At 39.4% G+C, this 12459-nt stretch overlaps 1 protein-coding gene across 2 annotated transcripts in view; it reads right to left on the bottom strand.

Annotated features, from left to right (window-relative positions):
- The window catches only part of LOC102830960 (nucleoporin SEH1-like), a 56969-nt gene that overhangs the window by 38562 nt on the left and 5948 nt on the right, over nt 1-12459 (bottom strand). For both annotated transcript variants that reach the window (XM_006876584.1, XM_006876583.1), the window contains exon 2: nt 11608-11658. In XM_006876584.1, coding sequence (XP_006876646.1) covers nt 11608-11658 — 51 coding nt within the window. The remainder of the gene's footprint in view (nt 1-11607; nt 11659-12459) is intronic.

Below are 12459 nucleotides of genomic sequence, written 5' to 3'. Positions count from 1 at the left end.
TTAAATGTAAAACTGATGATCTGCCCTGTAAACTTTCACTCAATCCACAATATAACCTTAAATTAAAACAATAAAAAAAAAAAAAAAAAAAGTGCTCATGAGGAAACTGTACACAGACCAAGAGGCAGTTGTTCTAACAGAACAATGGTACACTGGTTGGTTTAAAATTAACGAAGGTGTGTGCCAGGGTTGTATTCTTTCAACTTAGTTATTCAATCAGTATGCTGAACAAATTATTCACGAAGCTGAATTATATGAAGAAAAACGAGAACACCAAAACTGGAGGAAGACTCAAGTAACAACCCACAATATGCAAATCATATCTTACTTTGTGAAAATGAAGAGGGCTTAAAATGCTTACTGATGAAGATCACAGACCACAGACCACAGCCTCATTATGGATTGCACCTCAGTGTAATCAAAACAAAAACCCTCACCACTGGACCAATAAACAACATGGAAAAAAAGACTGAAGTTGTCTAAGACTTGTTCAGATCAACACTCATGGAAGCAGCAGTCAAGAAATCAAACGACATGTTGCATTGGGCAAATCTGCTGCCAAGACTTTTTTAAAGCGTTGAACAACTATGGTGGTGGTGGTAGTTATGTGCCACAGAGTAGGCGGCAACTCATAGTGACCCCGTACAGGGTTTCCAAGGCTATAAATCTTTATGGGAGCAGAAGGCCTCACCTTTCTTTCATGGAACAGCTGGTAGTTTTGAACTGCTGACCTTGCAGTTCGCAACCCGATTCATAACCACTACGCTACCATAACTCCTGTTGAAGAACCACAGTTTTGAGGAATAAGGTGTGCTTGACCTAAGCCATGATATTTTCAATAACCTCATATACATGTGAAATAAAGGAGCTCTGGTAATGTAGTAGTTACAAATCGGGCTGCGAGCCGAAATGTCAGCAGTTCAAAACTACCAGCAGTTCTGTGGGAGAAAGACGAGGCTTTCTGTTCCCGTAAAGATTTAGAGCCTCGGAAACCCTATATAGGGTCGCTATGAGTTGGAACCGACTCCATGGCACAAAACAGCACAGCAACAGCACATGTGAAATAAGGACAGTGAATAAGGAAGACTGTAAAAACATTGATGCATTTGAGTTATGGTGGAGGAGAATATTAAAAACACCATGGCCTGCCAAAAGCGCAAATATACATGTGTTGGATGAAATACAGCCAGAATGCTTATAAGAAGCCAGGATGACCACACTTCATCGCTCATACTTTGGACATATTGTCAGGAGGGACCAGTCCCTGGAGAAATGTATCACGTTTAGTATAGTGGAGGATCGGAGAAAGAGAGGAAGACCCATAGCAAAATGTATTGGAACACTGGCAGGAGCAATGGACTCAAAAACTAGCAACTCAAATATGAATTTAGTGTAGCACCACGTAGGGTTTCATTCCACTGTGGATACAGTCACTAGGAGATGGTACTAACTCGATGGCACCTAACAACAACAAACACTCATCTAATTAATACAAATGCAATACCACAATGCCTAAAAAGCAGCAAAAAATTTCTGTTCACGTGTACAAACAAGGCATAGCAGCTCAAGCAAACCACCAAGAAGAGCTAGAAAATGCTGTTAAAGAAGAGGTACTGCAACTACCTGAAAAAGAATTCAAAAGAAAGATATTGAGATACATTCAAATGTTCCACAGACAGGTCAAGGAAAACGAGGAAGAATTCAAAACAGCGCTACGAGAACAATATATATATATATATATATATATATATATATATATAGCATTGGATGCAATATGAAACCTGCAATCAGGAGGTCCAGATGATCATGCAATCAGACGTACAGATGATCAACATCAGAAATGGACACTACACTGAAAGGACAAAGGAGTAGAATTGACTCAATGGAAGCCAGAATTAGCAAGCTTGATGATAACCTCTTAATACCACCAAAAGAGAAGAATAAGAAGAAGAAATTCTCAGATTCCGAACAGAAAGAGACAACAAAAACCACAGGAAAAATAGTCGAAGAGCAAATAGAAGAAAAATTCCCTAACATCATGAATCTTGATAAGACAAGCATTCAAATAAACGAGCAAACTTCAGGCATGATAGCTCCCCAAGGAAAATTACCAAGACATATCATATCAAATGCTCCAACATATAAGATAAAGAATCCTGAAAGTAGCTAAATGTTACCAAAAAGGAAAACTAGTAAGATTAAGATTTGATTTCTCAGCAGAAACCATGCAGGAGAGAAGACAATGGTGTAGACATATATAAAACTCTGAAAGAAAAAAGGTTGCCAATCAAGAATTATATGCCCACAAGAACAAGCAAGATGGCAGAGGGTGAAAGCACAGTGAGGAGCTCCATCAGCAACAACACAGAATATCAGACCAAGCAGGCTCAGTGGATACTGTCAGAACTCTGAACCACATATAAAAGAGTGTTTAGAAGGTTGGAAGACTTACAGCTAGAGGAATTTGTAGCAGAAGCAAGAAATCCATTGCTTTCTAATTCAAGACAATCAGTTGCTCCCGGAGCCACCATCTTGGGCGAGACCAAGTGGGGGAAGGATCAGAGCAGCCTTGGACGCCTGACAGAACCACGAGAAAAAGGTGTGGACGTTCTTTTTTTTTTTTGTATCTGTTCATTGGTCTCTCACTATCTGTGCACCTCCATTCTGGTGACTAGAGAGAGTGCCTGAACCAGTGGACACCCCACCCCCACCCCCAGAGGGTTGTACTATGTATGCACACAGATCCCCTCAAATTTTAAGGTGACAGTTTCCACTTAAAACCAAACGGCGGTGTAAAACAGCCACAACTGGCCCTGAACAGTTTATCAACAGGAAAAAGGCTCAAACGGGTTGTGGAGCAGGAGAGGTATACTAAAAAGGATATAGGCTGAAAATTAAATCCTGAGTTACATCATAATGACCAAAAGTGGCATACTGAAATTTCTCAGGAAGAAGAGTGAAAAGGGAAGCCCATCTCCTGATCACATCTACCTGGAGGCAATCAGAATCAGAAAGCATAAAAAATACCAAAATACACACCCATCTAAATATTACGGCCACAGATAACTCCTGAAATATGCCCCAAAAAACGGAAACAGCACATGTCCAGAAACAAGATAAAGTGACTGAGGCAAATGAGCTGGAAATGAACCTACATTCCATATTGGAAGATGGGCAGGCTTTGGAAATGCCTGATAAGGAATTCAGAAAAATGATTATAAAATGTTATCAAAACACCATACAATGGAGTTGAAAAAAATAAGGAAGAAGTCGAAAGCGCTACAGGAACAACCAAATAAGATAAATACAGCATTGGAAACAATTCAAAACCTACAGAAAGAGGTCCAAACGATAAATAATAGAATGTAAGTAATGAACAATAAATACATTGAAAGGAGAAAGAAGTAGAAATGAAGAGTTAGAAGCCAAAACTAATGAGGCAGAAGATAAATCTCTTAACACTACTTAGAAGGGCAAGCAGAAAAAGGATTAAAAAAATCTGAAGAAGGCCTAAGATTCATGTTGGACAATATGAAGAGGACTAACTTAAGAATTATCGGCATTCTGGAACAGGAAGACTCACACAAGTCCACAGACAAGATAGTTGAAGAGCTTCTGGAAGAAAATTTCCCTAACATATTGAAAAACAGAAAGATAAGCATTCAAAGAAGCCCAAAGAAGCCCAGGAAGGATAGACCCTAAAAGAAAATCACCAAGACATATCATAATCAAGCTCTTTAAAATCAAAGATAAGGACAGAATCCTGAAACAGCTAGGGAAAAGAGAAGCATAACATATAAAGGCAAGCAATCAGATTAAGCTCGGATCTCTCAGCAGAAACCATGTAGGCAAGAAGGCAAAGTGGAGACATACATAAAACATTGAAAGAAAAAAAACTGCCAACCAAGAATCCTCTACCCAACAAAGCTGTCAATCAAATACGAGGGTGTAATCAAAACATTCCAGGATAAACAGAAGCTAAGGCATTTTGCCAAAGCCAACCCTGCGATAAAAAACATCCTAAAGGGTGTTCTGTAGACTGAGAACAAGTACAGACAACAACCAGAGACTGACGTACATGGCAGCATCACCCTGAACTCAATCGACAAATGCAAGAGTCAAGAATGGAATAAAATTATAAGAACAGAGGATCTGGGAGATCAGTCTATGATCAAAACAATTACAGTGTGAAAGAAGGTAAACACAGAGGAACAGAGATCCAGGTGGTGATAATCCAAGTGATTACAGAATAAAATAGAGTATCTTAAATGGAGGGTCGTCAATGGACTATAAGATAACCACAACAGTGGGGTTGGGGTGGGGGTTTTAGTTCAGGTGTTGCAGAGGGCAATACAAGAAGGGGGAGGAGGTGGAAGAACAAGATAGACAAGGGAACACTGAAACAGATTTGCATGGCCTAAATGGGACAGAGGTAAATAGTAATGCAGGCTCAACCTTGGAACAACAGGGCTCTGTGATACAAGATTCTAGGCATACTTTGAAGAGGGAAAATAATACTAAGATGCCTGACTATCTTATGTATATTGGTTTCCCTTGCCTAATATTGTACAATAGACACTTGAGTGAGACAGAAAGGAATGTTGAGAAACATGACTACAGAAAACTTAAAAGCCCATCTTCAGCCTATAACTGACTGGAATACCTAAAAGGGGTTCTACAGCTTGCCCAGTAAAATAGGCCTCTTGCAAAAAAGCCTTTGTAAAGGACCTTAGGTGAAATATTGAGGCCCATCCAGAACCTTCTGAGGTGGGGCAACCCCACTAGAAAGGACAAGCAGACCAGCCTAGAACAGCTAGAGCGACAGAAGATACATCTTCAAAGAAAGATCATCAGGAAAAACACAAAACAAAAATGGCAGCATGACTGGCTACTATAAGAATAAGCAAGCTATTCACCAGAAAGCCATCAAAGCAACCAATCAAATTCCTTCAGGACAAACTCTACTCAAAGACTGAAACTCAAAGGAAGCACACAAACAGGCATGTTAGCTTGCTGCCGACAACATTGGTCTACTGGTGTGTAGAAGAGGGGGAAAGGCAGCGATGAAGAAATGGGCTGAATTCAACCACCTTCCGTAGACTCCCGCTGACCTGGAGATGAGTGAGAGAAGAGAAAGGGCTGGTTTGTCCACAGTGTGGTGAGACCTGGGGACACCTGAGCCCATGGATAAGGACATACCCTAAAGGGCTAGAGCTGAGAGTGAAGCATCCAGCTGATATTAAGTGAGGGGAGATGCACAAGAACACCCAAACTTGCAGACAGTACCCATTTGATCTAGCCTCAATGGTTTGATAATCAGAACTCAAATAGAGGAAGATTTAAAAATTATTTTTTTTTAATAAAGGAAACAAGGGTAAATTGCTACAATTTGATGAACTTGACCTATACTCATGGAGGTAGTAATCAATAGAGAGGGAAGGAGTCTTCACATCGAGGATCAATGCTATCCCCTCTGTACACAGGGTAGATAATAATGAGCAATTTAAATACTGGCTACCTAAAATAGGGGGAGGAGGGCTATAAAAGCATGAAGTGACTGGCTTACAAGGTTTCATGATGGAGTTTAGTTTAAGAGTGTGTGGGGGAAGAAAGAGTTCCCACTCAATAGTTTTCATCTTGTCTAGATGGGTCAGGTGAAAAGAGAGGCGGGATAAGATTCTTATGATTCAATAGTGAGTAACTGTTATCATGACTAATTGCGACTGTCACAATTGTAAAGGTAGAAGTTTTGTAACAAAAACAGGGGAGTGGTTAATCTTACAGTCCAGAAACAGAGGACCCTAAAACAATCAAAGGAGAAGAGCACAAAAAGAATGCGGGACCTTATCCAGAGAAGCAGCAACACCAGAGGAGGCAAAGATGGGGACATGGAGAGGGAAGCGGCTAAGGACTCTATAGATTCATGAGAAGAGAGGAACTAAGAGTTGGTGGCCAGGAGGCAGACTTGCAGAATGTGCCCTTTGGAGATATAAATTATATATGCCTGAGTGTTTTTTTGTTTTGTTTTGTTTTAAAAAGATCTAAAGTGAATAGTAAGAAATACTGTTAATTGATGGTATATGGATGGGATTATAATTATTGTAATGACACAAGGTGTTATGATTTGTTGAATGTAAAACTGAGTATCTGCCCTGTAAACTTTCACTCAATACACAATAAAAACCTTTAAAATAAAAAATTTAAAAAAGGGGGGGGGGAGTAGAGGGTAAATACCGTTGACTGATGGTACATGGAGGGGGTTGTAAAAAAAAAAAAAAAAGAATTACATGCCCAGCAAAGTTGTCCATCAAATACTACTGTGAAATCTTAACATTTCAGAATAAACAAAAATTAAAGGAATTTGTAAAACCCAAGCCAATGCTACAAAATACAGAAAAGGGAGTTCTTTGGACTGAAAATCAACAACAGCAGATAACCACCAAAGACTGACATACACGGCAACACCACCCAGAACTCAGTCTAGATATGGAAGAGTCTAGAACAGAACAAAACTACAAGACAGCAAATGGGGGATCTGGGATGTCAGTCTATAATCAAGACAAATGAAAAGCGAAGGGAGGTAAAAATGTAGCTACAAAGTTCCAGGTAGTGAAGAGGACAGGTAGATTTCAGTATAAAACAGACTTTTAAAATAAGGAAGAAATGAATAAAAAGTACAGGGTAACCTTAATAAATAAATAAATAAACCTTAACATCAAATTAGAAAAAGGAAAAGCCAAGACTGAAGAAATTAACAAGAAAAAGCACACACAAAAAGTGAATGCAGCACAGGAAAGCAAAGAATCCAACAGCACCACAAACATACACACACACACAGACAAAAAAAAAAAAGAAAAATGACAGCAATTAATCCATACCTATGTCGGAATCGACTCAAGGGCACTTCACAACATCAATAATTACACTGAATATCAATGGATTAAATGCACCAGTCAATAGACAAAGAGTAGCAGATTGGATAAGAAAACAGGATCCTTCAATATGCTGTCTACAAGAGTCACACCTTACAAAGACAAAAGTAAATTAAGAATTAAAGGAGGGAAAAATATGTATCTAACAAATTACAATTAAAAATGAGCAGGAGTGGCAACATTAATTTCTGATAAAATAAACTTTAAGGCAAAAACCAGCATAAGAGATAAAGAAGGACATTTTCTCATGATTAAAGAATCAACTGAACAAGAGGACATAACCATAATAAATGGCTATGCTCCCAACAAAAGAGCCTCAAAATACATAAACCAAACCCTAGTAAAGGAGATTTGGTAACATAGTGGTTATGAGTCAGGCTCAAGGTCAGCATTTAGAAACTACCAGCTGTCTGTCTGCTCCCATAAAAATTTATAGCCTCGAAACCTTACACAGGTAGCTGAGTCAGAACCGACTCCACAGCACATAACTACCAACCACCATGGGTCAGAACCTACTTGACAGCACTTAACAACAAAAATGGAGTGCTAGAGTCCTGGTGTGGTGCTGTAGGTTAATGAGTTGGACTGCAAGGCACTTTTAAAATGCAAAGTAGGCAGTTCAATCTCACCAGCCATGCCTTGGAAACCCTATACAGGGTTGCTATGAGTCAGAACTGATGACTTGATGGCACTCAGCAACAATTAAGTAAATGGATAGAGTCCTGGTGTGGCACTGTATGATAAGCACTAGACCACAAGGTCAATTTGAACTGAATGGTTGGTGATTCAAATCTACCAGCAGCTCCTCAGAAATTCTATGCAGACTTGGAACCAACTTGTCAGCACTAAACAACAACATTAAGTAAATTGGAGTCCTGCTGTGGCACTGTAGGATAAGCACCAAACTACTAACCAGAAGGTCTGCAGTTCAAACCGAGCAGCTGCCTCAAGAAACCTATACAGGGTCTCTTATGAGTCAAAACAGACTCACTGACACGTAACAACAACATAAAGCAAATAGCCCTGGTGTGGTACCATAGAATAAGCACTGGACTGGTGAGCCTAAAATCCAACAGCTGCTCTTGGAAACACTCTACCAGGTCCCTAGAACCGACTCAATGGCCCACAACATTAAGTGAAAAAGATGTCACAGCAGCACATTGGTAAAGCACTTAACTGCTAACCAAAGGTGGTGGTTGTTGTTAAGTGCTGTCGAGTTGTTTCCAACTCATAGTGACCCTGTATAGGGTTTCTGTGAAGCAGCTGGTGAGCTTGCAGTTCAAACTGACATTGCAGTCCAGCGCATTTACCCACAGCACCACACCAGGACTCCGACCATAGGTAGTCAGCTCAAATCCACCAGAAGCCCATGAGAAAAAAAAGATCTGGAGATCTCCTCCCATAGATTATAGTCTGGGAAACCCTATGAGGGTACACTCTGTCATAAAGGGTAGCAAAATCATAATTAACTCACTGGCACAAAATAGCAATGGTAGTGGTGGTGTGCTATACAGTAGGTTCTGACTCACAGTAACTCCATATAAGGTTTCTGAAGCTGTCAATCTTTACAGGAGCAAAAAGCCTTCTTTCTCTCCAAAGGAGTGACTAGTAGATTCCAACTATTCGAACAGTCAATTTTGCAGTTAGCAGACCAGTTTGTAATCCACTATGCTACCAGGGCTTCTTGCATAATATCTAACAACATATTAAGTAAAAAATTCATTAAGTCAGTGTCTTAATTATCTAGTGCTGCTAACAGAAATACCCCAAGTGGATGGTTTTAACAAACAGAACATTTTATTTTCTAACAGTTTAGTAGGCTATAGTCTAAATTCAGGGTACTAGCTTCAGGAGAAGCTATTTCTGTTAGCTCTGGGGAAAGTGCCATGGGCTGCCAAAAGAACAAAAAGATCTGTGTTGGAAGAAGTGCAGCTGGAGTGCTCCTTGGAGGCCAGGATGGCCAAACTTCATCTCTTATACTTCAGACATATTGTCAGGAGGGACCAGTTGCTGGAGAAGGAGATCATGTTTGGTAAGGTGGAGCATCAGAGAAAAAGAGGAAGACCCCCACAGAGATGGATTGGCAAAGTGGCAGCATCAATGGGCTCAAGCGTGGCAAAAATTGTGAAGTTGGCTCAGGACCAGGCAGTGTTTTATTCTGTTGTGCATAGGGTCGCTATGAGTCGGTACCGACTCGATGGCACCTAAGAACAACAACAATTCAATCCACAACAGGCAAGCGTTTTATTAAATGCTAAACTCCTAATAAAGTGCAGTCTAAAGAATAGAGCTAGCACAAAGATATTCTTCACAACACAAAGGAAGCTGCTTAAGTGTTTATCAGTTAAGTAAAGCAGCATAATTATGGGACGTTTATAAACAGACTTCGAACACAGGTTTTTGTTAAATGTCGTCGAGTCAGTTCCGACTCACAGTGACCCTATACAGGGTTTGCAAGGAGTGGCTGGGAAGCTTGAACCACCAATCTTGCAAATCAAACAGTCCTTGCAGTCCAGCACATTAACCCGCAGAACCATACCATGACTCCCTTTTGAATTTTGTTGTTTGGCTGAACAGCAAGGAAGAGATTTCCTTGTGAAGTGATCAAAATATTCTGGAACTAGATAAAGAGGTGCACAACATTGTGAATGTACTAAATGTCAATCAATTGTTCACTTTAAAATGGTTAATTTGGTTATGTAAATCTTACTGCATTAACAAAACATGAGTAAGTTTTGGACAGACATTTCAACAATGACGTTAAAAGAATGGCAAATAAGCAAAAGAAAAGATCACCAACACCATTAGTTATTAACAAAATGTAAAATCAAAACCACTGTGGGATGCCACTTCACACGCACTTGTTGTTAAGTGAAGGAGAGTCAGTTAAAGACTCACAGCAACCCTGTATAGAATTTCCAAGGAGTGCCTGGTGAGTTTGAACAGCTAATCTTGGTTGAGATTCAAACCAACCTTGCAGTACAGCTCATTAACCCAGAGCCCCACAGGATGGCTGTAATAAAAAAGACAATAGGTAAAGATGTAAAAAAACTGAAATTCTCACATAAATCTGGGACCTGAGGTGGATATAAAATGGTACACCAACTTTGGAAAAGAGTTTGAGAGTTTCTTACGAAGTTAAACATATACAACAGGGCTTTAAAAAGTTCGTGGAAAACATTCTATTCTGTTTTAATTCCATTTTTCTATGAATTTTTTTGAAGACTCTGTTGTTGCTGTTAAGTGCCATCGAATAGGTTCCGATTAATAGCGACCCTGTGTAAGGTTTCCGAGGAGCAGCTGGTGAGCTTGAACCACTAACCTTGCAGTTCAAACAGCTTTGCAGTCTGGCACATTAATCCACTGTGCCACACCAGGACTCCTGAAGACCCTATTGTTGTTAAGTGCCATCAAGTCGATTCCGACCCACAGTGACCCTGTATAGGGTTTTCCAAGGAGCAGCTGGTGAGCTTGAACTACTGACCTTGCAGGTCAAATGACTTTGCAGTCGGACACATTAGACCACAGCGCCACACCAGGACTCCTGTAACCTAGCAATTCTACTCCTTAAGTGTCTCCTCCAAAGATATGACAATAAATGTCCACACAAAGTTACTTGTATGGAATGTGTCTAGCAGCATTATTCATAACAGTCAAAAACTAAGAAACAAATATAAATAAACAAAATATACAGCTCATCTATATAATACACAACTACTTATGTAAGGAGCTTATAAAGGAATGAACTATTGATACATGCAACAACACAGAAAAACCTCAAAAACATGATAAGCCTAAATATGATAGGATTCCACTTACATGAAATTTCTAGAAAAGGCAAAACTATAGAAATAGAAAGCAAATCACTGGTTGTCTGGGACTTGGGGTGGGAATGGGACTGGCTTTAAACTAGAACAAGACAACTTTTTAGGTTGATGGAAATGTTCTATAACTGGACTGTGGTGATGATTGCACAACTGTGCCAATGTACTAAAATTCACTGAGTAGTACACTTGAAATTTATGACTTATAAAGTATATAAAATTCTACCAGCATAAAGCTGCTAAAAAGGAAAGTTGGGGGTTGAGGGAAGTATACACAATGCTTAGGGGGACAATGAACTTTTATGTTAAGACCAATGGAAAAATTGGGGAAAGGTTAATGGTGATAACTGAACAAGAAAAGGAACAAAACTGCACATGTAACTACTGTTAAAACGGTAAATGCCTTTTTATCTATATATTTACTACAATAAAAAATATATCTATATATACGTATGAAAGATCACAGGAGTCCCTGGATAGTACAAATGTTTGGTTAATGTGTTAAGCTGTTAACCAAAAGGTTGGAAGTTCAAGTCCACCCAGAAATGCCCTAGAAGAAAAAAGTCTGTTGATCTACAAAAAAAATCAGTCACTGAAGACTCTACTGAGTATAAGAAAGAATTATGTTAAAATGCTAAGGACAGATATTAGAATGCTGTGGGAGTACAGATTTACTAATTCCAAAATTTTCTAAAATGTATTTATGTTTATTTAATAGTGAAAATATATAATATTTTAGGAAAACCCATAAATGTTATAATCCTCAGAGTTGAACGGCATGCCATTTATACTGCCAAATAAATAGTAAGCATTTCAATTTCTTTTTAATTACTGTAAAAATAAATACTAACCTTCCAGCTAGCAGTACAATGCCAATCTCCATTTTCACTTTTATCCCAGACCTATAAAAAAAAAACCAGGTATTTACATGAAAAATTACTACAGATTAATAGCAAAAAACTTTGAGAATGAAATCTGTATATGGGCAAAGGATGAGAAACATATTATTACTATTTTTTTTATTGTGAATTATGTGATAGTTTACATGGGAGAACATTAGTTTTACATTCATCCTATCGTGTATCATTTCATTGCCATGGTTACAATCCCCTCCATGCATCATCAATCAACCACAGGGTATCCACTCCAAGCCTGCCCCCTAGTCATCAGTATACAACCCCTCTCCCTCTGGTTCTAAAGTCCCCAGTCGCTCCATCGCTCCATCTCTCACGTCATCATCTCTGCCTTCATCTCTGGTGTCACTGCTTCTCTGGGTAGGGTCCCACCTTTCGCTCTTCTGCCTTGATGGTCCCAGGGACCTCTGATCCTAGACTGCAAAGTTAATCACTCCCCTCCTTTTGCTACAAAACATCTACCTTTACATTTTCATCCCTCATAAGCAGTCCTGATAATAATTATTCACTATTGTATCACAAGAGACCTATCCACATTTCCTTTCATCAGCCATGCCTAGACAGATAGGATACTACTCAGTGGAGATTCTACCTTCCTCCACCCCCTCTGGATCTAGGTTCCCTCTTGAAAGCTTGTAAGCGAGTCACTTCTTGCCTTTGTAGCCCCCCCTTGTTGGGTAGCCAATGTTCAAGTTGCCCATCCCTGTCTACTCTGTGTATGGAGGGGGTGGGAATGATCCTTGCTGTAAAGATTTGTTCCCTCTTTTGAGCTACTCCATCCATAGGCGT

Source organism: Chrysochloris asiatica, unplaced genomic scaffold (genome assembly GCF_000296735.1).
Source record: "Chrysochloris asiatica unplaced genomic scaffold, ChrAsi1.0 scaffold00392, whole genome shotgun sequence".
Lineage (NCBI taxonomy): Eukaryota > Metazoa > Chordata > Mammalia > Afrosoricida > Chrysochloridae > Chrysochloris > Chrysochloris asiatica.
The sequence above is the reverse complement of the archived record's forward strand: the minus strand, read 5'-3'. Positions and strand labels throughout refer to the sequence as shown.